A 22,430-nucleotide genomic window follows, 5' to 3' on the forward strand; every position below is an offset into this window, starting at 1 on the left:
CCCCCGGCCGCGGGTCCCCGAGTGACGCTGGCGGCGCCTGGGAGCGTGGCGCGGGCCCGGGGTCACGTAGAGGAGCCCAGTGTCCAGTGAAGCAGCCGAGGACCCGCCGCCCCGCCGCCGCCATGGTTATGTCCCAGGGCACCTACACGTTCCTCACGTGCTTCGCCGGTTTCTGGCTCATCTGGGGTCTCATCGTCCTACTCTGCTGCTTCTGCAGCTTCCTGCGCCGCCGCCTCAAACGGCGCCAGGAGGAGCGACTACGTGAGCAGAACCTGCGCGCCCTCGAGCTGGAGCCCCTGGAGCTCGAGGGCAGCCTGGCCGGGAGCCCCCCAGGCTTGGCGCCGCCGCCACCACCGCAGCGCGGCCGCCTCGAGGCGCCGGCGCACGCGCATCAGCACATGCACGTTCACCCGCTGCTGCACCACGGGCCGGCGCAGCCACACGCACACCCGCACGCACACCACCACGCGCTTCCGCACCCACCGCCGGCGCACCTCTCCGTGCCGCCGCGGCCTTGGAGCTACCCGCGCCAAGGTGAGTCCTGACCTCCGCCCGGGGCAACGCGGGCCACTAAGGGTGGGCGGGGTCACTGCTGACCAGCGAGGCTTCCAGTGGACAGCCTCCCCGAGAACCTTGGAGGGAGCGGGCTGGGCCTGGGGTTGGCGGCTGGCCAAGGCCTCCGCGGGAGGCCGGGGACGGGTGGCCTCACCGCTCGGATCGCTTCCCACTCTGCAGCGGAATCGGACATGTCCAAGCCACCGTGCTATGAAGAGGCGGTGCTGATGGCCGAGCCGCCGCCGCCCTACAGTGAGGTGCTCACGGACACGCGCGGCCTCTACCGCAAGATCGTCACACCCTTTCTGAGCCGCCGCGACAGCGCGGAGAAACAGGAGCAGCCGCCGCCCAGCTACAAGCCGCTCTTCCTGGACCGGGGCTACACGTCGGCGCTGCACCTGCCCAGCGCTCCACGGCCTGCGCCACCCTGCCCTGCGCTCTGTCTGCAAGCGGACCGTGGCCGCCGGGTCTTCCCCAGCTGGACCGACTCGGAGCTCAGCAGCCGCGAGCCGCTGGAGCATGGAGCTTGGCGTCTGCCGGTCTCCATCCCCTTGTTCGGGAGGACTACAGCCGTATAGAGGGGCGCCCGGCGTTCCGGGCCCCACCCGCGGACTCATGGCCTGACTGCGGGGCTTTTTAAATGCTTCCCTTGGACTGCGGGGGGGTGGGGAGGGAGGGATTTCTTACCCCGTTTGTTACATTTTGAGGATAATAAAGGTGTGTGATCTGGTTTGGTACAAGCGGAGGGGACACCCACTGCTTGCGCCCAAGGTTCTGGTAGCCAGGCGTGCCTGGGCCTTGGTGGGACAGAACCTGAGTGCGCCTTTTGACTACAAACTAGCCTGAGGGTGCGGAACCTAACTTCATAGGCTGGTTCCCCTGGGAGCCCCAGACCCTAACTTCCCTGCCCATCAGATCACAGTGAAGGCAGCCCCGGTGACCTTGGAGGTGGGAAGAGTTGGGAATCGGGATCAGGGCAGGCGGCACACCCCAGATCCGCCCCTGGAGGCCCGGAGCAGCAGGCCCGAAGGGATCTGGATTTCTTTATTAACAGACATGAGCACGACCCGTTACAGAAGTTTGTGCTTTCCAAAAAACAGTTACTGAACGTGAAAAAGGAACCCAAGCAAAGAGGGAGGAGTTGGGGAGGGGCCACCCAAGCCCCGGGCCCCACCAATAGCCCTGACCTGATCCTCGCCTAGGGCCTCCAGCTTGGGACCTGCCCAGCAGGAGGGGGGCAGGAAAGGGCCTGGAAGCTGAGGGGCCCCAGTTGGGCCTACTTCCTTTGGGCCAGGCGGGGAGGGGTCAAGAGAAGGGCAGGGAGGGGGTCCCAGGGAGCCAGAGCCCACGAGCCATTTATTGCCATGTTTTAAAATTCGTGCAAAATATCTGAAGCCCTGGACAGAGAATACAAAGTGATATTTTTCCAAGAAACATAAAACTAGGAAAAGAGGTGGGGCATTTTCCCACCAGAGCTCCCCCGACGCCAGGCCCCAAGTAGGGTGAGGCCTCCACCCCGGCCAGCTTGAATGAGCAGGGAGGACTAAGAGCTACAATCTGGACCGGGCGGGGACGGGGTAGAATTTGCAACAGCGTCTCAACTACCAACGGGAGGAAAACCAGTCAACTGTACAAGTCTCCTATCAACTTTAAAAAAAAGAGAAAAGCTGTAAAAGTCGGGCCCTGTGGGTAGGGAAGCGGCCAAGTCCTGGGCCAGGGCCGGAATCCGGAGTGGGTGCCAGGCGGAGCTGCTGCGAGTGCAGGCGCGGCGGGCCGTCTGGCCAGAGGCCGGCACAGGTGGGCGGCCTTGGCAAGGGCAGCCTGAGGGCGGGCGCCACCGCTAATCACCGCCCTCGAAGCCCTCCTCCTCTTCTGGTACTGGGTCTGCATCCCAGCAGGTGATGTCGATTTCTGTGACGTTGGGAAGGGAGTGGAGTTAAGGTGATTGCCCAGCAGATCCACGGCTGTCCCCCAACCCCTGGGAGCTGTGGCTGTGTGTATGCGAACACACTTCAACCCAGCACCGCCAACTGATTGTGTGCGTGCGTGCACGCGCATGTTCACACCTGAACCCAGCACCCCTACCGGAATCCCCCCATCGCCCACCCCAGTACTACCTGGAGGTTTGTTGTAGAACACAGGAGGCGGGGCCTTTGCGCACGGCTCTTCCGATTGGGCGAACTCCTCCTCCTGTGATTGGCTGAAGTAGCCCTCACTGGCCTGCAGGAGGAAAGCTCCAGGTCACTGGGCCCCACCCAGGATGACTAGGGCGGACCTACCAGGCCTGAGCTCGTTTCCCCAGCAACCAGTGATTCCATCAGTGGTTTCCAGGGAAACATATACCTGCCTTGGGCAAAAAAAGCAGAGCTGGCCCAAGGAGGAAGAACGGAATGACCCTCCAATAACGTGGGTCACAGAGAAAGGGGGTACCCCCCTGCTAGAACCCTGACCGCCACCCCTCCCACCAGGCTGTCCCTGCCCCACCTGGGTCCCCTCCTTCTGGGTGGTCTCGCCATTGGTCAGCAGGTGGGGCTCTGGCTCTGGCTCCTGATCCAGCTCCTCTAGAGCCGAGGGCAGAGTTGGGACCTGGGGGGCAGCTAGGGGCTCCCCTTCTAGTTCCTCCTCTGGGTCACAGAAGGTAGCTGGCGGCTCAGGCAGCTCATCAAAATTGAGAAGGTTGGCACAGCCTTTGCCTGCCAGTGGCAGTGGCTCCTCAGCCACCTCGTCTAGCAGGGGTACCTCTGCCAGAGTGACCTCGGCACCCGAGGGAGGTGTGGGGACCCGAGGCTCAGCCTGGGCTGTGGAGGCCTCTTCCCCGTTGCCAGGCCATAGGTCAATGAGGCTGGCAGCGGCGGGGCTGACGGGGGTGGCAACAGCGGTGTGAGCAGTGGCAGTGTCGGTCTCTACGGCCTCCGCGGCCGGGGCGTCAGCAGCGGTGGCACTGGCCGCGGCAGGCTCCAGCGGGGCAGCCAGGACGGCCTGCTCTGGAGCTGCCGTGAACATCAAGTCCTCCGTGGGGCTGCCTTGCCCCCGGGGAGGCTCCGGGGCCTGTGGGGGCTCCTCCCCGGGGCCGGCCCAGGCCTCAGGGGCTGCGGCTCTGGCCTCTTTGCTGGTCTCTTCGCTATCCAGGCCGGGCCCGGGCTCCTGGGTCTCTGTCATAGCACACATGGAGGACAGACAGGTGGTCAGCTCCCCCAGGAAAGGACGCAGGCCTGGGGACAGCCACCCTACTCTGCTCTGCCCACCCGCTGGGGAGTCAGCGGCTTCCAGGGGAGGAGGCTTCCATGAAGGGCTCCATACAGAGCACCTTCCAGCACACCCCCTGGGCCCTGCTGCCCCTTGATCTCCTAGGCTCTTTCAGCTGCTCGGCAGCCCCGGGACAAGGCCGGATCCCCGTGCCAGGGAGACACGCCGAGGTTGAGAGACGGCGGGTCTGACCGCAACACCAGGGCTCCCCCCGGCCATAGGCACCCCCAGCGCAGTACAACGTGGGTGATGGCTGACTCAGATCCCCTAGGAGGTGCTACCATGGCCACGTGGGGGTCCCAGCCCAAGGACTGGTGGGAGCCCTGGGGCAGCTAGGGTGTAGCCCCTCACTCACCTTGCGGGGGTGGCGGGGGCAGTGGTGGAGGCTGCGAGGACGTGACCTCATCCAGAGCCCGCTCAATCTGTTCGGTGACAGGGGTAGAAGCCGTGCTGGAGTCAGATGGGCTCCGGGTGGGGATGGGGGTAGGTGCCATCCTCCGGTGGCTGTCCAGGTGGCTGCCTGTGGAACAAACCCCCAGGCTGGTCAGGGAGGGCCTGGGAGCCAGGTGGGGCCAGGACTGTCCACCTCGGGGTCTGGCCAGCACCTCCTGTGTGGAGTCTGGGTGGAGGCTGGGAGCCCCCCCAGGCCCCTCAGGGGCCAGACCACAGCTCCAGATCCTATAAGCCAGGCCCCTTGGGGTCAGAGCCCCTTCGGGGCCAGGGGAAAGAGGCAGGTAGTACCTGCTCTGGGGACAAACACCAGAGATCAGCGGTCAGGCTGGGGGAGTGAGGGTGGGGGCACTGCTGGGAAGCGGGGCCCTCCTTACCCCTCCCACTGAAGCCTGGGGCTGCTACCTACATGGGAGGGAGGAAGAGAGGTTTGGGGTGCGGTGACAGGTGATATAGGGAAAGGGAGTCCGTGGAGGGGAGGAGGAGGAAGAGGAGGAGGAGGAAGGCCCACTGTCCGATGCCTTTATGAAAGGGCAGTACGGACGACCTGCCGAGAGAGACAGACAGAGAGAGACAGAGGACAAGAGAGGGTCAGTCTCCCCCACCCCTGCCCGAGGCCTCACCCGCCCCCAGGGCCGGCCCTAGCCGTCCAAACTGCTTTCAGCTAGGGCGCACAATCAGCCACGCTAGGCCACAGCCTCAAGCCATCAGATGACTCCCACCAGCACCAGGCACGCACAGCAATGAGCCTGCCACACCAAGCTGGCCCCTAAGCATCACGGGACAGCGGGCCCCAGCCCTGGAACCCCAGCACAGGGCCAAGCACACAGCAGGGGCAAACACGCAGAGCAGCGGACAGAGCGGAAGGGTGCTTTGTGGAGGGAGGTGGGAGCCGCACCACGAGAACCCCAGCAGCGAGCACTGGGTGCAGGGTCCCAGGCTGCTCAAACTCAGGCCCAGGGTCAGAGCCCACCCCACATGCACCCGCAGCCCTGTAAGCAAGACCTAGTTCAACCCCGGCGGGGCTGCTCCCTGCAGCCAGGGGGGTGCCTCAGCCCATGCCAGAGCTGCCCGGATGACCTCTGGCACTACCCGCTGCTCGGCCAAGGCCAACACCGACCCCGGCTTGAGCCCCTCTCAGTCCTGCCACCTCGGAACCAGGGGGTGAAAGCAGACTCGATGAGTGGCCTTGCCTTCTCCAAGGGGTCCTTGGGCAAGGCTTCCCTTCCAAGAAAGAGCCGCAGGGAGCCTCAGGCCCCAAACCTGAGGAGTGGGGGTCAGGTGGGGGTGGGACCTGGGACTACCTGGCCGGTGGTTGAAGGGCGAGGGTGCATCGCAGCTGCCCGCAGAGGCCGATGCAACTCGTTCCTGCTGCTTGAAGAATTCCCGCGGGTTGTCAGGCCGCTGGGCAATAATGGCCGCTGCCTCCTAGGGGCACAGAGAAGGGGTCAGGGCGGGCCCAGCGGAGGCGAGCCCTGCCCACCTCACGTGCCCTCTTCCCAGCTCTCACCTCTACCTCCGATTCGGACTTCTTCATCTGGGTCTCTTCCTCCTCGTCCCGTTGGTCACCCTGGAAACCCAAGGGACAGTGTCCTGGGCACCCCACTCCCCCTGAGCTCTTGGCCTTCTAACAGGCCCCATGTTTTCTCCACAACCTGGCAGGAAGGGGCTTGGAGGTGGCACCTCTGCTCCCTTCACCACCCAGTCACAGAGCTCCCTCTCCACCTGCACTGTCACTCCACAGCTCTGCATCTTCCAGAATGAAAGTGCAAGTCCTCCTCTGACCAAGCTCTCTCTCGGGACCCCGGAAATGACCTGCTCACTGCAGTCCCCACCATTCCCTATTGCACTGCACCAGCTAACTGCACTGCAGTTTTGAGGCTGCAACCCCAGGAGTAAAGGTAGATGGGGCCCCTTGTTTGTCCCACGTTCCCTTTCCCCTTGTCTGATCTGGCCTGTCACCGCTCTAACACCCGCCTCCTGCCCTGACTCACCCACACACCCTGTAAGATGTAGCCACAAAGTCTCACTCAGCACGATGTGGTCACAGTTCCTGGAACAGGCACACCATCTCCCCCCTCCACGCCTTCGCACAGGAGCTCAATCTCTCCTGCCCCAAATGCCCAACTCCCACCCCAGGTCCAACTCTTCCCGCTTCCAGCCTCAGCTTGGGCACTGCCTCCTGGGGAAGAGCTCCCTCGCCCATTCAGGTCATTTCTGGGTCTCCACGAGGCGGTCCAGGCACACACCCCAGGTTACACTGTATCCTAACTGCCTTTTTCCGGGATCCTTGCCCCATCCTCTGTGGGTGACACAGACCGGGAAGTCGGATCTGCGTATGAGCGGCCAGCACAAGGGTCAGCTGGCGCACGTTTGCTCACCTGCACTCCCTACAGCACGGCTTCTGAACCAGTGCTGCACCTGCTGCTAGTGCAGCAGATGGGGCGGGAGGGGCTGGTGCCGAGGGTATGGCGGGGAAGTTACAGGGCTTCTTTGTTTTGCACACGTAACCTAAGACTTCAACTTTTCCCTCAGGATACATTAAGAGAATGGCCCTTCCAAGTACCCCCCTCGAGACGGTTGTCACTCCAACCACAGCTCTGCGTCTTCCAGAATGAAATCTCAAGTCCTCCTCTGACCAAGCTCTCTCTTTCCAATCAAATATGCCTTGCTCCTCAGCCCACTGGGCTCTAGTCAGGCTCCTTGCCTTCCCATAAATTATATCCCACCAGCCTTTGCTGGTATTCCTGCACTGCCTAGGCTGACCTCACGAGATTCCTCTGCCTCGTTCAAAAGAAAGGACTAGAGGCAAGTTCACCACAAAAGCCTGAACTACCAACAAAGTACAGAACATTGAAACAAACTGGGCTACGGGTAGGAAAGTGAGATCAATACGCTAACCACAGGGTCAAAGACACCACTGGGTCTGACCATTTTCAGATACATGGGAGCTCCCTGGCAGCCCACGCAAAAAGGGAACTCAAACAAGGAATGCAATTCTTCACAGAGAAGAGAAAGCAGAACGACAGCTTAAGCAACGGGAAAGCATTTTATGGTTCTAAATTCCAAAGTTCTCACATGGGACCTTCTTCAGAGGGCCTGAAGTTGTAGGGTCACCACGCTGACCTGCTAGAACATCCACTGTCACTGTCACACGAGCCACACCTGAAGGGCCGGATGAGACTATAATACAATGGTGTGAGACTTAAGACTTTGCCTGAGGCGCTGACAACTGGTGAAGACGAGTGATCACTTCAGGGGACTCACCATACTATTCTTTCAACTTTGGGGTGCCTGTGTGTGAAATTTTCTGTCAAAATACGCTTTTTCAGAGTGACCTTTCTCTGAATGGATAAACAACATGTGGCGTATTCATACAATGGAGTATTATTAGCCTTAAAAAGGAAGACATTCTGACACGTGGATGAACCTTGAAGACACTGTGCTAAGTGAAATAACCTAGTCACAAAAAGAAAAAAAATTACAATTCCATTCAAATGAGGTACTTAAGAGTAGTCAAATTCACAGACAGCAGAAAGGCAATTGCCAGGGGTCTGGGGGAGGAGAGAATGGGGAGTGAGTGTTTAATGCGGACAGAGTTTCAGGATGGGAAGACAAAAAAAAAATTCTGGAGGTAAACTGGTAACAGCTGTACGATGTGAATTTGTTGGGAATCTTAATGCCACTAAGATGTAATCTTCAAAATGGTGAAGATGGCCCATTCTACGGACATTTTGGCACAATTCAAAATAAACTTGCTTCATCAATTACTTTTGTGAAAAGTCTTGCCCACCTTGTCCGCCACTGTTTCTAACCCGCGGCAAAGATGCGCCGAATGAATGGCTGCAGCTGGAGCTCACTACCCGCACGGCGTCTGACCCCCAGGGCTGGCGTGACTTCATGCCAGGGGCTGCAGGGCTGTCTGGTCTTCGCCCTCCCAGCCTCCTGTCTGGGTCCTCATGGCACAGCTGGTCAGCACAGTCCCGTCCAGAGAACTGCCCACCTCCCATCCAGAACTATACCACGCTCCAGCCTGAATGACCTTCGCTATTTCAGAAATACAAAATTCCATTCAAAGCATGGAGACTCGACTCCAATACAATTTTGTGGGCCACCCCAAGGTTTGGAGGTCAGACAGCACCCTTGGGACGACACACACATGTGCACAGGTGCTCTGAACGCTGGCCCAAACTCATTCATGTGGCTCTGCGGCACAACTGTGGTGGGGGCCAGGCCTCCAGCCCCCAAAGCGCAGGAAGCCTGTCTAATCCACCCCAGCCTCTCAGGCTCCACTGGGCGGGGGGGGCGCCTGGTCAGTGAGGGTCTGGGTCAAGGTAGATTTTCTCTTTCAGTCTACAGAACAAGCTTCCTCAAAGAGGTCTCTTTCCCCAGCCAAGGAACAGAGATCCACATGGTTGGGTGACAGGCCTGACACTCTATGACACTCCGTGCCCATGCAGAGGTACTCCGAACACCCAGAACTGTCCCCAAGCCACTGATAACCATCCCCCCCCTCCAGGCCCCCCTCCCAAGGCCCAGGAACACAGGGACCATTCTCACATCCCCTCACCAGGAGACCGGGAGCCCTGGCTAAAAACTCACAAAGATAGACTGCTCCTTCAACCGCCGCTTGGCCTCCTCGGCTTCTAAAGTCTGCTGTTTCCTCCTGGAACAAGAAGGTGGCATGCACACCTTAGGGTGGGTCTGCACGAGGCCAGAGCAGGTGGCCTAGGGTGGGGCAGGGCCAACCTGTGCTCCTCGATCTGCTGTTCCCGCTCTCGGTAGCGCCGTTCCCGCTCCTCCTGCTCCTGGCGCTCCTGCTCCATCCGCTCTTGCTCAAACCTCAGTCTCTCATCCAGGGCCTTCTTCCGCTCCTCCTCCTTCCTCAGCTCTTCCTCCTTCTGCAACCCCCCACACCAAGGCAGTGCAGGCCCTGAGCTGGGGCCCGCCCCTGCCCCTCCAGCCCATCCCCAACCCAGGACCGGGGAGGTTCTGGTTCTGGGAATTATGCCTTATGGGCTTAAGGCCAAAAGGGCTCCCTCTTTTAGCCGGGGTAGCACACAAGACAGGACTCGCTGTTTAAGGGACGGACTTGGGGACAGAGCCCAGAGCTATGCCTTGGGGCGGGGTCAGGGAGGGGCAGCTCAGCCTGAAAGCTGGGGCGGGGTCCACACCTTGGCCTGCTCCCAGAACTGCTCGCGGTTAATCCGCTTCATTTCCACAGCTGCATCAGTTTTCTGATAGGTGGTGCCCTGCAGAGTCAAACAGCTTGGCATGAGTGGGTGCGAGGAGCGGGCCGAGTGCTCTGGGAGCTCCCGTTCACAGACGGTGAGGACTGACTGGCAGGAAGGGGGCGGACGAAGCCCTGGCAGGCCAGCCCGCCCCGGGCACACACTGACCACCGGCTCGGCGCTCTCATCCTCCCGCAGCCGCAGTCGGTGCAGCACGGGGCTGGAGAGCCGCGCCAGCCCGTTGGAGAGCCGCTGTCCGATGGCACCCGCATCTATGTCTTCCACGCTGCTGGCATTCACGATCACATCGACACCCTGCAGCAAGAAGGCGTGTTCAGGCGGCACGGCTCCATCCCGTGACCACCACCAGCCTGCAGACCCTGCCCCTGGGAGTCCGGCCCCACCCCAAGCCCTGGCCCCACTCGCACCTGGAAGAACTCAGCCACCTTAGCCACGTGGCTGGCACAAGCGCATTTTCGGGCATCAGGCACATCTTCACCAACCTGCAAAGTACCCAGCAAAGAGGGGGTCGGGAAAGGACAAGAGGGGGAGCAGCCTGAGGCCCCGGGCTCTCTTCCCAAAGGGCTAATGGAGCTCTCTCTGGTGGTGACAGCAGGAGAAGCGGGGAGCAGGGGGCCTGTTCTGGGCCCTTCCCCCCTCCCCAGCCCACAGCTGCGTACCCAGTTGATGAGCACGTATTTTGGCAGAGCAGCCTGGGAGTCCTTGACGCTGCAGAAGCCGTACATCACCTTCTGGTTCTCAAAGTGGCCGGAGAGCTCCTGCAAACCCCCATCTGGGGGAATCAGGAGGGTATCAAGCAAGACTCCCCATCTCCTGAGCCCTTACCCTGCAAAGGGCCCGGAACCCGAAGGAAAGACTCCTCTCATGGGCTCTGCCAGGCACACCCAGAGATCTGGAGGTCCCACAGCTCTGTGCTGGTGTGAATAGGGACAATAGGCAGGAGCAAGCTTTGTCTCTGAATCCCCCAGGGCCCGATTTAGGACTGCGGAAGTGTTTGTTCTTCACACATCCCATGTCTCACTCTTTGCACATCATCACCTCTCACACAGTGCTATGCCCAGTGAGGTAAAATAAAACCCTTGGGCTCCGGAGAAAGTGGATGTGATCTGGGCCATCCCTGCCAGGCCCCTTCCTCCCTAGCTGTGTGACTTTGGGCAAGTCACTCTCCGTCTCTGAAGCTCAGTCTTCTCATAATCAAAGAACAAGCAAGGCTCCCTCCCTCCCCACCCTGAGGATCTTTGGGATGGCTGGAGGAAGGACACAGGCAGACAAGTGTGGGTTGGCTGGCTGCAGGCAGGGAGATGGCCCAGAGCCAGGAGGGTGGGGAAGAAAACAACCGGAGGAGGGGGTGGAGAGAAAGGCAAAGGAATGGCTGGAATTCTTACCTCCTGATGCTGCAAGCTTGAGGTCATCTGAGCCATCCTCATATGTGTACAGAGCCCTGGGGAGAGGGAGGGATGGCTCAGAGTACTGACAGGGCCCAGGCCGCCAATTCTGGGTGGGGATGGCCCTGGGGAGGAGGAGGGACCCAGAGCAGGCAGGACAGGAGTAGGGGTTCTGGTCCAGTACTGCCATGTCATCATGACAGCAGGGCTAGGCACCAATTCTGGCTGGAGCCCAGTGGGGGGCAGCCTGGGACTTGGTAGAGGGAGGCTCGAGTCAGGTGGGGAGTAGGCAAGGGGGCAAAAATTACTGCCTGGTCGCTGGCTTTGAGGGAGCCCATGTGTCCCGTTCTCAGAGCTCAGGCCCTGGCAGCCTACAACCCAGTGAGCGGGTGTGAGATGGAGACTCCAAGGCGACGGTTCCTTGGTTACCGTTCCCTGGCTACCACGATCCTCAGCCCCCATTGGCCAGCGCTGGGAACCTACCTGGCGTGTTCTTCAAGTACCCACCGCCCCTCCCCTTCATTGCAAGGGAGGGGGAGGAGAACCTGGTGCTCTCTTTGCTGGGCATCCCTCGGTAACCATGGCAACCTGGCAATTGGCACATGCTGGGGCCCACCCCAGCCACATTCTCCTGAACACAAAGGACCCTGGGGACATGCCCTTGGCCTCAATCTCCACCTCTCAGAAATGGGGATGAGGTCGCCGAGGTCACTCTTGCCCAGACTCGGACCCCTGGTGGGCATGTTCTCCTGGCATTCCGGCTCCTAGGCCTCTGCCAGAGCTGAGAAGGCCCTGGCCTCCTGGGAATGCTGGCCTTTCCTTCTGCCTTAGCTTCACCAGAAAGCTGACCCTAGCAGCCTTCCTCCTTCCCCCTCCTCCCTGGCTTTTTCTGCCCTGGCGTTTTCTTCCTAGCTGCACCGGCACGGCATCCATGTCACGGAAGGGAAGGCAGAGATGTCTCCTCCTGAAAACCCAGTGGGGCAAGGGAGAAGGGCCTTGTCCTGGAGGCTCAGGAGGTCTCAAGCCCCTTCCCCATGCTTTCCTTTCCCTACTTGCAGGGGAGGTGGAGGAGGGTGGGGGCTAGAAGAAGGGGAGGCAGGGTGATGGAGAAAAGAAAGGGAGGGAGAAACGGAGAGAGGAGGAAGAAAGAGAAAAGAAAGGAAGGAAGTGAAGGGATGAAGAGAAAAATGAAAAAGGGGGGAGAGGGAGGGAAGGGGGAGGAAGGGAGAGCGGGAAGAGGAAGGAGGGGGGTGGAGGAGGAGGAGGGAAGGAGGGAGGAAGGGAGGAGGAGGGAGGAGAGAGGGAGGAGGAAAGGAAAAGGAAGGCCTGGCCCAGTCTCATGAGGTCAGCACAAGTCACTGCCAGGGCCAAATGGCCCCCTAGCCCCCACCCCCCCTTCTCCGGGAGCCCTCCCTCCGGAAAGGGACACAGGTGGGCTGTGGGGCTGGGAAGCTCCCGGTCCAACTGTTGCCTGGGCCCCAACCCTGGCAGCTGCTTCTCAACACAGCTGTCCCACCACCTGTCTGGCTACCCTAACCCACCACTGGGAACAAAGGGCCCTCAGAGAAGCAGGGGTCTGCCCCTCTCCACTCCACAGACCAGAAACAGAGGCAGAACTCAAAGACCCTGGGTGCCAGACACTGCTCTACATAGCACCCCTCCGTGGGACACCCTGTCAGCCTCTCTGAGGGCCCAGGGACACCGGCCCTGCCAAGGACCCCTTCCATCCTCAACCCTTACCTACCCACCTCTGGCCACCTTTCCTGCTAACAGCCACAGCCCTGGCAGAAACCAGGCCTAAGTTCAAAGCCTTCAGTGGGCCTTCAAACCCTGAGCTCTGCCCCCGCCTGCCTTTCCAACTAGACCTCCAGATCCGTACCAAACACCTGGGATGCTGGATGGCTCCCTGATCCCAAACACAATTCTAGATGTTTCCCACCTGGGGGGCCTCTGCATATGTGGTTCCCTCCATGGGAGGGCCAGTCCTACTTCTCTACGTCCTGGCCCACCCCTGGCTGAAATCCCTCAGGGACCCAAAGCCAGCTCCCAAGGAAGCCCTGCCCTAAGCCGCACCTCCCCAGAGCACTTACCATACCCCAGCAGGGATGGCAAGAAGCCTCCGAGCCCACCCCACATCTCATTCGACTGGGCTTCTCAAACACATCAGAGCCAGCCCAGGCCTGAATGGGTGGGAGCTGGTGAAGCCACAAGGTGTCAGGATGGGGGGCCCAGGAATCTACATGTCTCTCCAGCTTCAACCCCTGGAGACAGACAATGCCTCTCACGGCAAGCTGTGTGAGGCGGAGACATCCGATTCAGTCAAACCAACACCTCTCACTCCCTGGGTCCCGGGGCCAGCACAGGGCAGCCCCGGTAGGTATCTGCGATACTGACACGGACTCTGAGAAGCCACCCAGGCCAGAGACACTGGACTCGGGTGAGGTGGGGCTGGAATGCAGCCAGTCCAAGGAGATCCTGCATTCAGCTGAGGTGGGGGACCAAAGGCACGTGGACCCCTCAGGACAATCCCATTCTCAGGATGTCAGAGCTGGAAGGGCCTTGGGGGTCCCGGATATGGTGGAGTCCCATCCCCTTTCTCTTTTCAAGAGGACCAGAGAGGAGCAGACACTTGTGTGTGGTCCACACAGTGAGCACACAGCCGGGGCAGTGGTCCATTTCAGAGGCTCCGCCACTTAGGAGTGAGCTCCCCCTAGGAGGCAAGGTAAGGGAGGGCAGTGCCAAGCCCCCTGACCAAGACAGCAGCTATACCCAAGATGCCCTCCTCTGGCCTCTGAGTGCAGAGTCTGGCCCTGAGTCTGGAGACTCCACTGTACCCCTGGCTCTGTACTGGGCGCTGGGGGCACTCATGCCCCACTCTGCAGGATGTGACCCTCACACCTGCTATCTAGGCCCTCGGGAGTGAGCAAATGTGTGTGCGAGGGTCCGTGTGTACGTATGTGTGTGTCCCCCACACACAACCCAGATGGGGGGTGACGCATGCCAATGATGAATAACTTGCTTTGGCCACATGGATGCTGCTGGGAGGTGGGAGCCCAGGCCTCTGCTAAGCAGAATGTGGCCCAGCCGTGGTTGTGTGGCCCTGCACTGGGCTGCCAGAGCCCTGCTGTTAGGAGGTTAGAGGGAAATGGGGTGATGGTAGACAAGAAACACCAGACCAGAGGGCGAGAGGGGGGTTTTAAGGTGGGCTGTGCCTCTCTGCAGGCAAGGCCCCCTATCCCAAGCCTAGCTCCTCCACTGGGCCAAGCCGGCCCCTTGTCCTGAACTCCTCCCATGATCTCAGCCCCCTTGGGGCAGGGCTGGGACAAAGGGTGGGCCGCCTGCCGGCTTAGCCTGTGCTGGCCTCTCCTGTGACTGACCTGGAGGACATGAGAGCTTGTCTCCCGCGTCCATCCCTCCAGGCCTGGCTGCCCGCCAGTGCTGCAGTACCATGGCATGGACGCCTGGCCATCTCGCCCGGCCTCCAGCCCCCAGGGCAGTGTCCCTACCCCACTGCCCTCCTAGGATGAGGGTGAAGCCAGCCCAAGTGAGGTCCCTCAGACCCATCCTCACTCTGTGCCTCAGTTTCCTGCCTTCCAAGAGAAGATCAGGCCTAGAGAACAGAAAGGGCACCTGTCCCAGGAGAGAGTATTTTGGAGGAAGAGGATTCCTGAATGGGGTAGTGTGGGACCCCTTTGCTTTCCTGCCCCCCAGCGGACTCCAGCCCGAGAGCAGGTGGTCCATTCCCTCCCACAGCTCAGGGGAAGACAACAGCAGGGGAAGGGGGAGACGGTAGTTCAGCTTTTCCCCCACCAAGGAGCTGAGAGCCTCTGGCCACAGGGCCATGAAGCTTAGGGGCTCATTGGATCTACTCACTCTCTCATTCCTCTTTCGGGGCTCCCTCCACACTTGTGCGCCTGAGAGCTTCCCCTCAGGGACCCCAGCTGGTCACCTCGCCAGGCAGTTCAGTCCCCATGGCATCTCCCAGCCCTGCGGTCTAGTCCCCGCAACCCCCTTCGGGGTCGGGGAGAGGAGGACTCATCTCTGCCTCCTCCGCGACCCCTGAGGGGAAGAGGAGTCGCTTGGTGGTTGCTATGTGGCAGTGAACGTCTTTCCATCACACTCCAACTCCGAGAGGCCCCCGGTGGGCGGGGCGCCCCGGCCCCCAGCCCGCTCCGCTCCTCCCCCGCCCTAGCTTTCCTTTGTGCTGTGGCCGGGCCGGGCTGGGCCAGGCAGGCTGCGCTGGCTCCGCTGGCTCGGTCCCCGCCTCGTCCCCGCCCGGTCCTCGCCCGCTCGAAGGGGGCGAAGGTGCCCTTGGCCGCCCCGTGCACACCTGTCCCCCGGGCCCAGGGCGGGAGGGCAGAGGGCGGGGGATGGGCTCCCGCAGGGCCATGCGGCCCCGGGCCACACATCTGGATCCTGCGTCTCCCCGGCCGGCGTCCGGCCACCGCTCCCACCGCGCGACTTGGACCGCCTGTGGGCGCTCGGGGCCCGGCAGTGCCCCGCCTGGCCCGGCCCGGCCCCTCCCCCGGCGCGCACAAAGGCAGCCCCTCCCTGGCCCTCCCGGGCCGCTGCACCATTTCGGGATCTCCCCCTCCCTTCCCGGCTGCAGGGCGGCGGAGCCGGGTGGAAACAAAGGCGCGGCGGCGGCGGCGGCGGCGGCGCGGGGACAAAGGGGCCGGGGGGCGGGGGGCTCACCAGTCGGCCGCGCTCTCCTCCCGAATCACCTCCTCGTACGCCGCCAGCAGCTCCAGGCGGTGGCCGCTGAAGCTGACGCCGGCCATGCTGCTGGCCGGACCGAGGCCGAACGGACAGACGCACAGACGGACGGACGTCCAGAGGAGGAGGGAAGGAAAGAAGAAGTCGCCGCCGCCGCCGCCTCGAAGCCTCTGCAGCGTTGCGAGCGGAACGAGCCAGCGGCCGGGGGAGGGGAGCCGGCCGGCGGGGGGCGGGGGGCGCAGGCTCCGCCCGGCTCGCTCCCTCCGCGCGCTCGGTCCTAGCGCCGCCCCGGCCCGGCCCAGGGGGGAGGGCCGCCCCCCCTTCCCGGCCTGCCCCGGGGCGCCCCCACGCCCCTCACCCACAGCCCCTGCGCGCCGCGCCCCGCCGCGGATCTGCCCTTCCGCTCCCCAGGCGCGGCTCACCCACGTCCCAAACTCTCGCCTACCGTGTTCCCAGTGTAGGCGCTCACCCGCTTCCCCAGCCCCATACCCCGCGGCGACCCCACCTCACCGCGATCCCTGTCTGCAGCCACTACCCAGGCCCGGCTTCACCCCTGTCCTTTCCAGCTCCTGGTTCCAGTCCCAAATCCACTTCATTCCAACCGGGCCCAGCCCCACTCCGTGCTTAATTTCTCCCCGCCCCAGCCTCAGCCCCCATCCCTGGTCCATTTCCGTCCCAACCCCCAACCCCAACCCAACTGGACCAGCCACCCTGGCCCATCTGCAGCCCATATCCACCTCTGAAAGTTCCACTCCTAGTCCATCCCCATCACTATCCATTGCCATCTGTGTCTCCACCCCACATCCAACCCATTTCTTTCCCAGCCTACTCCCAACCCCATGATCAGTGCGCACCTCCACACATTCACAATCCGCCTTCGCTAGCAGCACCCTCCTCAGTCCAGCCTACCCTATTCCCGTGGGGTTCCCAGTTCCCAATCACACCCCTCCATCCCTGCCTCCTTGACCATGCCCAGCCCCAATCCAGCTCAGTACCCCAGCATTCCCAACTTCTTCTCCGTCTCTGCCCCACCCTGCTTCTGGGCACCCCCTCCCTTACTAGCTGCCCCCAGTGCTGTCTCAGATGGGGCCAGCCTAGGAATTCTTTTGCCTTCTCTCCCAAGGCTCAGGCCTCTCGGAGGAATCCCCAGTACAGTTCCAGAAGCAGCATCTAACCCCAGACTCCCAGGGCAGGGTTCCTCCAAGGACACTACTGGGCCAGCCTTCTGCACCTTTATTTCCCAAAGCTCTGGGCACAGAAGTCCCCTACAGGGAGTGAGCACCACTGCCAGGGCCTCCTGGAACATCTCCACCTTGCTGAGGTGGGACCCTGAAACCCTCCCCAGCTCTAAGAAGCCTTTTCCACCTCCTACAAAGCCTCCCACCCCCAACTTCTGGGGGGAGGTGACAGAACCAAGCAAGCTTTACTTGGTCCAGTCTGGGAGATGGAGGAGGAGGTGATCCCCAGCTGGGCCTCTTGAGTTCTGAGTTGGGTAATCAATTACACCAAGAGGAGAAGGAGATCAGTGTGCGTTGATCAGCAGTGAGTCCCAGTGCTTTAGAGTAGGAATAACCTCTTCAAACCCCCTGAATTTCACAGACACCTGCCTGGGGAACTCTGCACCTACTATGCCCATGGATCCCTGGCCCTAGCAGTTTCTCCACAGCCCCCACTTGGAGCAAGGCCCAGGCAGAATCAGTGGGATTCTGGGGAGCAAGGAGACCGGATTAGGGCTGAGGGGTGCCTGGGAGGGGTAGGTAGAGGGATCTCAGGCCTCATTCCCCTCCTGCTCCCCTTGACGTATCCCAGCTCAGAACTCCCCACCACCTCCTCTTCCCCAGCCTCCTGCTCACTCAATTTCACATCCAAAAAACAGAAGTCCAATAAGCATACTCTCCCTTCCTCAAATTTCTGCTTCCCCTCAGCCACCTACAAACTCTCTCCAGCCACCCCACTCTCACCTCTTTGCCATCTATAATTTTAAATAAACTTTTAATTTTAGAACAGTTTTAAATTTACAGAGAAATTACAAAGATAGTACAGAGTCCTCATATGTCCCATGCCCCGTTTTCTTTATTTTCAGGGAGAGAAAAGAGGGTTCCCTGCTTACATGCCCTGGAGCCTACTCCTTCTGGTCTTCTTACCTTTCACCCCTCCATATCACCTGCATCCTATAATTTGTAGATCTGCAATCTGTCTCCTCCTGCTCCTGTTGTTCCTGGCACTGCTCCAGCCAGGGGCACTAAGGACCCTTAAGTTGCCAAATTTAGTGGCCCCATCATAGTCTTCAGTTTCCTTTACCAGTGGGAGGAAGGTGACCACTGATCTCCCTCTCCTCTGTGAATCTGCCTTTCTTCAGCCACCTGCTACCCCTGAAACAGACCCATGCGCCCAGCCTTGATGGGTGGGTCTCAGTGCCTCCTTGGAGGTCCCCCCACCAGGCTTTCATGTCTCCCACTCCCAGCACTGATCACCCTTCACGTCACTAACATATTGGGTGTCTCCCATCCCTAGAGTGAAAGTTCCCCTCCACCCTGGGAGGCTGGTCCTGTGGCTCCTGGAGTAGAAAAGACAAGAAAGAGGGAGGATTCAGATCCAGAAGCTGGTCACTGGCTGTGTGACCTTGGCTAAAAGGCTTCCCGTCTCTGAGTTTCCTCTTTGATGACTTATAAGGATAAAATGTGACTGGATGGAGGCTTAAAAGGTGAGAAACCCCTCCCCTCCTCCTCGAAGCCTGGCTTTCCCACCTTCCACACCCATCTTCCCATCTTCCCATCTTCCCGTTCTGTGCTTCCCCACAACTCTCAGGGAAGGTTTCAAGGCTGACATGTTGGCCTCAGCACGCGGTCAGCACCAGCTGGTAGAGCCTCTCTGCCCTCACCCTGCCTCTGCCAAGTTCCAACCAAGCACCCCTTCAAGAGTACCCATCATCACTCCAGTGCTCCCCGCATTTCCCAGGCATCGGCCCCTGGCGTGGGGCCAGCCACTTGACCACACTAGCTCTGCTCCTGCTAAGTCCATTGCTGTCACTGCACAGACTTTGCCAACCGTATAACCTTAGACTCATTGCTGGACCTTTCTCGTCTCACTCATCTTCAACTATAAAATGGGGATGATCATGATGGTGCCTACCTCATAGTGTCTGAGGATTTAAAAAAAGTAGAACGTGCTTAAAATGGCAACTGCACATAGTAGATGCTATTGATGTGTTGGTTGCTATTCCTGTTTTACAGGTGGGAAAACTGAGGCTCAGAGAGGGGCAGTGACTTGCCCTGAGGCGTGCAGCTGGTGAGTGACAAAGTCTGGATGGGAACCCAGGTCTGTCCCATGTCACTTCACACCACAGGCTCTCCCTGCTTCCCCTCCTAGCACCCTCATTTCCAGGGGGTGTGGCCTAGCCTAGAGTTTGGTCAGAAGTAGTTCTTGAGGCTACAGCTGTAGAGACGAGGGTGGGACTCACAGGGCTGGGGGGTGGTGGTGGTGGTGGTGGTGGTCCAGGACTCGGAGGGGAGGAAGTGTGCCCAGTGCTGTGGATGTCCATGGTTAAGTGTCCCTGTCACTGTCTTCTGGCTGCTTTTCCACTGCAGGCTCCAGATGGGAGCATGTAGTCCAGGCCGGTGGGCAGATGCAGAGACTGCTTCAGGGAGGGACACGTCTCCCAAGTCAGTCCAATGGGTGTCAGCTCTAAGACTATTGCTGGAACCATTAAGAAAGGCTCCACTGGGGCTACTGAGCTGGCAAGATGTGGGCCTGGGGCTTGTTGAGGGGCATCTTTGCCAATAAATGGGGAGACCCACCTGAGAATACAGCCAGCATGAAGAAATCAGAGCTGAGAGATGGAGAGTGAGGGAGAAAGCAAGCTCAGAGAGACTCCCACTGTCATTGACCTTTCCAGTTAAATGAGACAAATTCTCCCTGTTTTTGCTAAAACTAGTTTGAATGGCAGCTGAAAGAGTCCTTCCTAATCTACCTAATCCCCAAGTAGTAGTCATTTTTGTCTGCGGCAAGGACGTGGGTGAAAGCTGAGCTGGCCTTATGGTGCCCCGCCCTGCCCCAGCCCTGAGAGGGAGGACCCTCCCTGGCCACTCTGTGGTGACCTCACCGCACAATCTCCCTGGGCTGGCCCCGCCCCCCCTGCCCCCCCCCCCCCCCCGAGTTCTTCCCAGACTCCCAGCAAGCTTCTTGCTCCACTGTGGCCCCTGGAGCCCTGGTCCCCACCTCCTCTAGGCCCTGCTAGGGAGGGGCCCTTCCTCCACTCACAGGGTTGTTGGAATCCCAGCCTGGCAGCTGGTCCCTGTGTGATGTGGGGCCCGGCCCTTCAGCCCACGGCCTCAGCTCCCCTTCCCTAGCCGGGCTGCTTGGAGGGGCCCACAGGACTGTGAATGTTCCAAGGCCACGTGGGACCTGGCACTGAGGAGGTAGCCCCAGAATCATCAGTTCTCTGTACTCTGTCCTCCGGTGGAACAGTCCCTCGCCCTGCACTGCCTCTCTCCCCGCTGACTTCAAATGAGCTCAAACCGCTCAGAGCTGGCAAAAGCCCCTCCCCTGCCTGCCGCCTCTCCAGTTGCCCACTCATGCCCCCGCCGTGGGGCTCTGCCCCCTCGGTTGGAGACTGTACTCTCCAAGGGCGCTAATGGCCTCCCCTGCCTGGCACAAGGACATTTCCCAGTCCCCATAGCCTCCACCCGCACAGCCTCACACCCCAGCTTTGGAACACCGTGATCCCTGCTGCTCTTTGGGGAGGTGCAGTGGGGAGCACTTCAGCCTTTGATCCTTGGAGCAGCAGACCCAGGCCATTCTGGCTGGGGAGCTCTGGACAGGTCACTTTCACTCTCCGAGCCTCAGTTCCCTCATCTGAAACATGCCTTTAATTGCATCCCTCTTAAGTGATTTTATATGATTAAATTATATATAAGCTATCGCTCTGTGGTTCCTGGCAGAGGGAGGGAGCATTCAAAGCAGTACCCCATGCTTGTGTTTACTTCCATCTAGGCTAGCTCCTCTTTCCTGAGATTTGGGCCCCCAGCTTTCTGCTCCTCACCCTCCCCTCCCTGTCCACCCCCTCCCCCAACTTCCCCTTCTTCAACCACCTTCCCTGGGCAGAAGCCTCCCAGCTTCCTCCCTCCACCCATCTGGGCTGTCCAGCTGCCCCTGGCTGCTAGTGGTCCAGCTTCCTCCTGGCCCACCACAGCCAAGCCTCTGAAGAGCTGTCTACACTCTCTCACCTCCTCTCATTCCACATCTCACAAGCCCTCCCCCTTGTTCCTCTCACCCTGCTGCCCCAGCTCTCTGCTAAACTGATCTGGCAAACATGGTCGCTTTGTTGAGAAATGCAATGGGGACTCTTTGGCCTTATCTGCCTAGATGACACTGTTGGCAACTTCTGGAAACACTCCTGCCCTGCCCCTGCCTCCCTGCCCTGAGCTCTCCAGAGGCTGTCATCTGTCTGCTTCCTCTGGGATGTTGCTGCTTCCTGGCCTCTCATTTCTTCCCCTGCTGTCCTCATGCTGGATTTGTTCCATGTTTATTATTTTTGTAACAGGTTAAAAAAGAATTGAACTTAATTGCCAACATCCAAAAGCCAGATTTCACATAAAAGTCTGAATCTCTGGATTCTGTTGGTAAACTGTCAGATTTGGCACAGCTGGGCATTCCTACATGGTGGCCCTTGCTTGGGGCCGAGAGTGGCTGCCCCCAGAAGACTCCCCCCAGACTGCTCCCAGCAGCTCTCACCATCTTCCCCTGTGCTCTTGCTCACCTGTATCCATGGAAACCAAGGATGGACTGAGAGGGCTTCACGGTTCAAGAGAAGTGGGAGAGAGTACATTTCTTTGTGGAAGCGAAAGATACTGTGTTTAATATGCTAGGGATGTCTCAGTTGAAAGGACACCGCATCTTACCTGCTTTACTCCTGCTGTGACCTGCCTGGGCCCCTGCTCCTCTCGCTCTCTGGGCATCAATTACATGCATCTGTGACCTCCCCGGCCCTGCCCAAACTCATTCCTGAATTGAATCTGAGGTGAATATGGACTTGAATCTTCATCTACTCCCTGAATTTGTCACATAAATGTCCCACAGGCCCCCCATCCAGTCATTCAACAAACATTCACTGGGCATCCACTGTGTGCCAGGCACTGTTCCAGGCCCTGGCAAGGTGTGAGGAAAATGACCCAGGAAGCCCTGCCCTCATGCTCCAGGGGTCCTCAAGAGGACACAACAGAGAGGCCATCTCTTCTCTTGAAAAGGATGGGCCCGAGGACCTGCTGAGAATGCCAGCAACTTCAAACATGCTAAAGGTCCCCATGCCAGGTTGTCCTGGCCCTAGTCTGGCTTCTCCTCAGTCTCTCTCCAGTCCAGGCTTGAGACGGGAGGGAGAGATGACAGTTCTCCTAGGGTGGTGGATGGTATCGGTGGGAAGCAAGAAGCCCCAGAGAAAGATGGGGCCACTACCAGAGCCTCCAGGTTTCAAGACAGCAGGCAGAAGGGAGCTCCCAAGGCACACTCACTGATGAAGGATGCCCAGACTCAGGTCTGGCATCCAGTCTGGCTCATGGCTCAGGAGCTATGAAACCTCGGTCAGGTCTCCTAACCTTTCATCCCCACAGTGAAGGTAGACACCTCCCAGGATGGCTGTGAGGATGGCATGAGATGGTGTGAGCAATGACTGGTATATTCCAGATGCGTAGCAGAGTTGCCTTCCTGCCTCTCCTCACCCCTCATCCCTCAGGCCCCCACTCTAGGCTCCCTGGGTTCCATCTCTGCCAAGTCACTTTCTGCTCCTCCCTTTCCGTGGCCCCCGCCCCTCCTCCTAGTCCCCCTCCTTCCG

General features: G+C 60.0%; 2 protein-coding genes across 8 annotated transcripts; one reads left to right on the forward strand and one right to left on the reverse strand.

Moving 5' to 3' along the window:
- The first annotated feature begins 119 nt into the window (after window positions 1-119).
- Window positions 120-1,335, forward strand: PRR7 (proline rich 7, synaptic). Its single transcript, XM_036084893.2, has 2 exons — window positions 120-534; window positions 736-1,335. The coding sequence occupies exons 1-2, from the start codon at window positions 123-125 to the stop codon at window positions 1,131-1,133; spliced, it is 810 nt and encodes a 269-aa protein (XP_035940786.1). The 5' UTR covers window positions 120-122; the 3' UTR covers window positions 1,134-1,335.
- Window positions 1,336-1,579: 244 nt separating this feature from the next.
- DBN1 (drebrin 1) lies at window positions 1,580-16,402 on the reverse strand. 7 transcript variants are annotated; one of them, XM_036084874.2, is made up of 16 exons: window positions 16,342-16,402; window positions 15,584-15,670; window positions 10,889-10,944; window positions 10,163-10,275; window positions 9,911-9,985; window positions 9,651-9,797; window positions 9,426-9,503; window positions 9,001-9,152; window positions 8,854-8,917; window positions 5,762-5,821; window positions 5,556-5,679; window positions 4,661-4,798; window positions 4,157-4,321; window positions 3,040-3,707; window positions 2,673-2,775; window positions 1,580-2,466 (listed from the first exon to the last, which is right to left on the reverse strand). In XM_036084874.2, the coding sequence occupies exons 2-16, from the start codon at window positions 15,667-15,669 to the stop codon at window positions 2,396-2,398; spliced, it is 2,100 nt and encodes a 699-aa protein (XP_035940767.1). In that variant the 5' UTR covers window position 15,670; window positions 16,342-16,402; the 3' UTR covers window positions 1,580-2,395. The 7 variants fall into 7 exon arrangements, with proteins under 7 accessions (XP_035940767.1, XP_035940766.1, XP_035940769.1 ...); XM_036084873.2 differs by lacking the exon at window positions 16,342-16,402 and having other exon boundaries at window positions 15,584-15,833; XM_036084876.2 differs by lacking the exon at window positions 16,342-16,402 and having other exon boundaries at window positions 10,163-10,261; window positions 15,584-15,668.
- Window positions 16,403-22,430: the final 6,028 nt, after the last annotated feature.

The sequence above is a fragment of the Halichoerus grypus genome, chromosome 2 (genome assembly GCF_964656455.1).
Source record: "Halichoerus grypus chromosome 2, mHalGry1.hap1.1, whole genome shotgun sequence".
In the NCBI taxonomy this organism is placed as follows: domain Eukaryota; kingdom Metazoa; phylum Chordata; class Mammalia; order Carnivora; family Phocidae; genus Halichoerus; species Halichoerus grypus.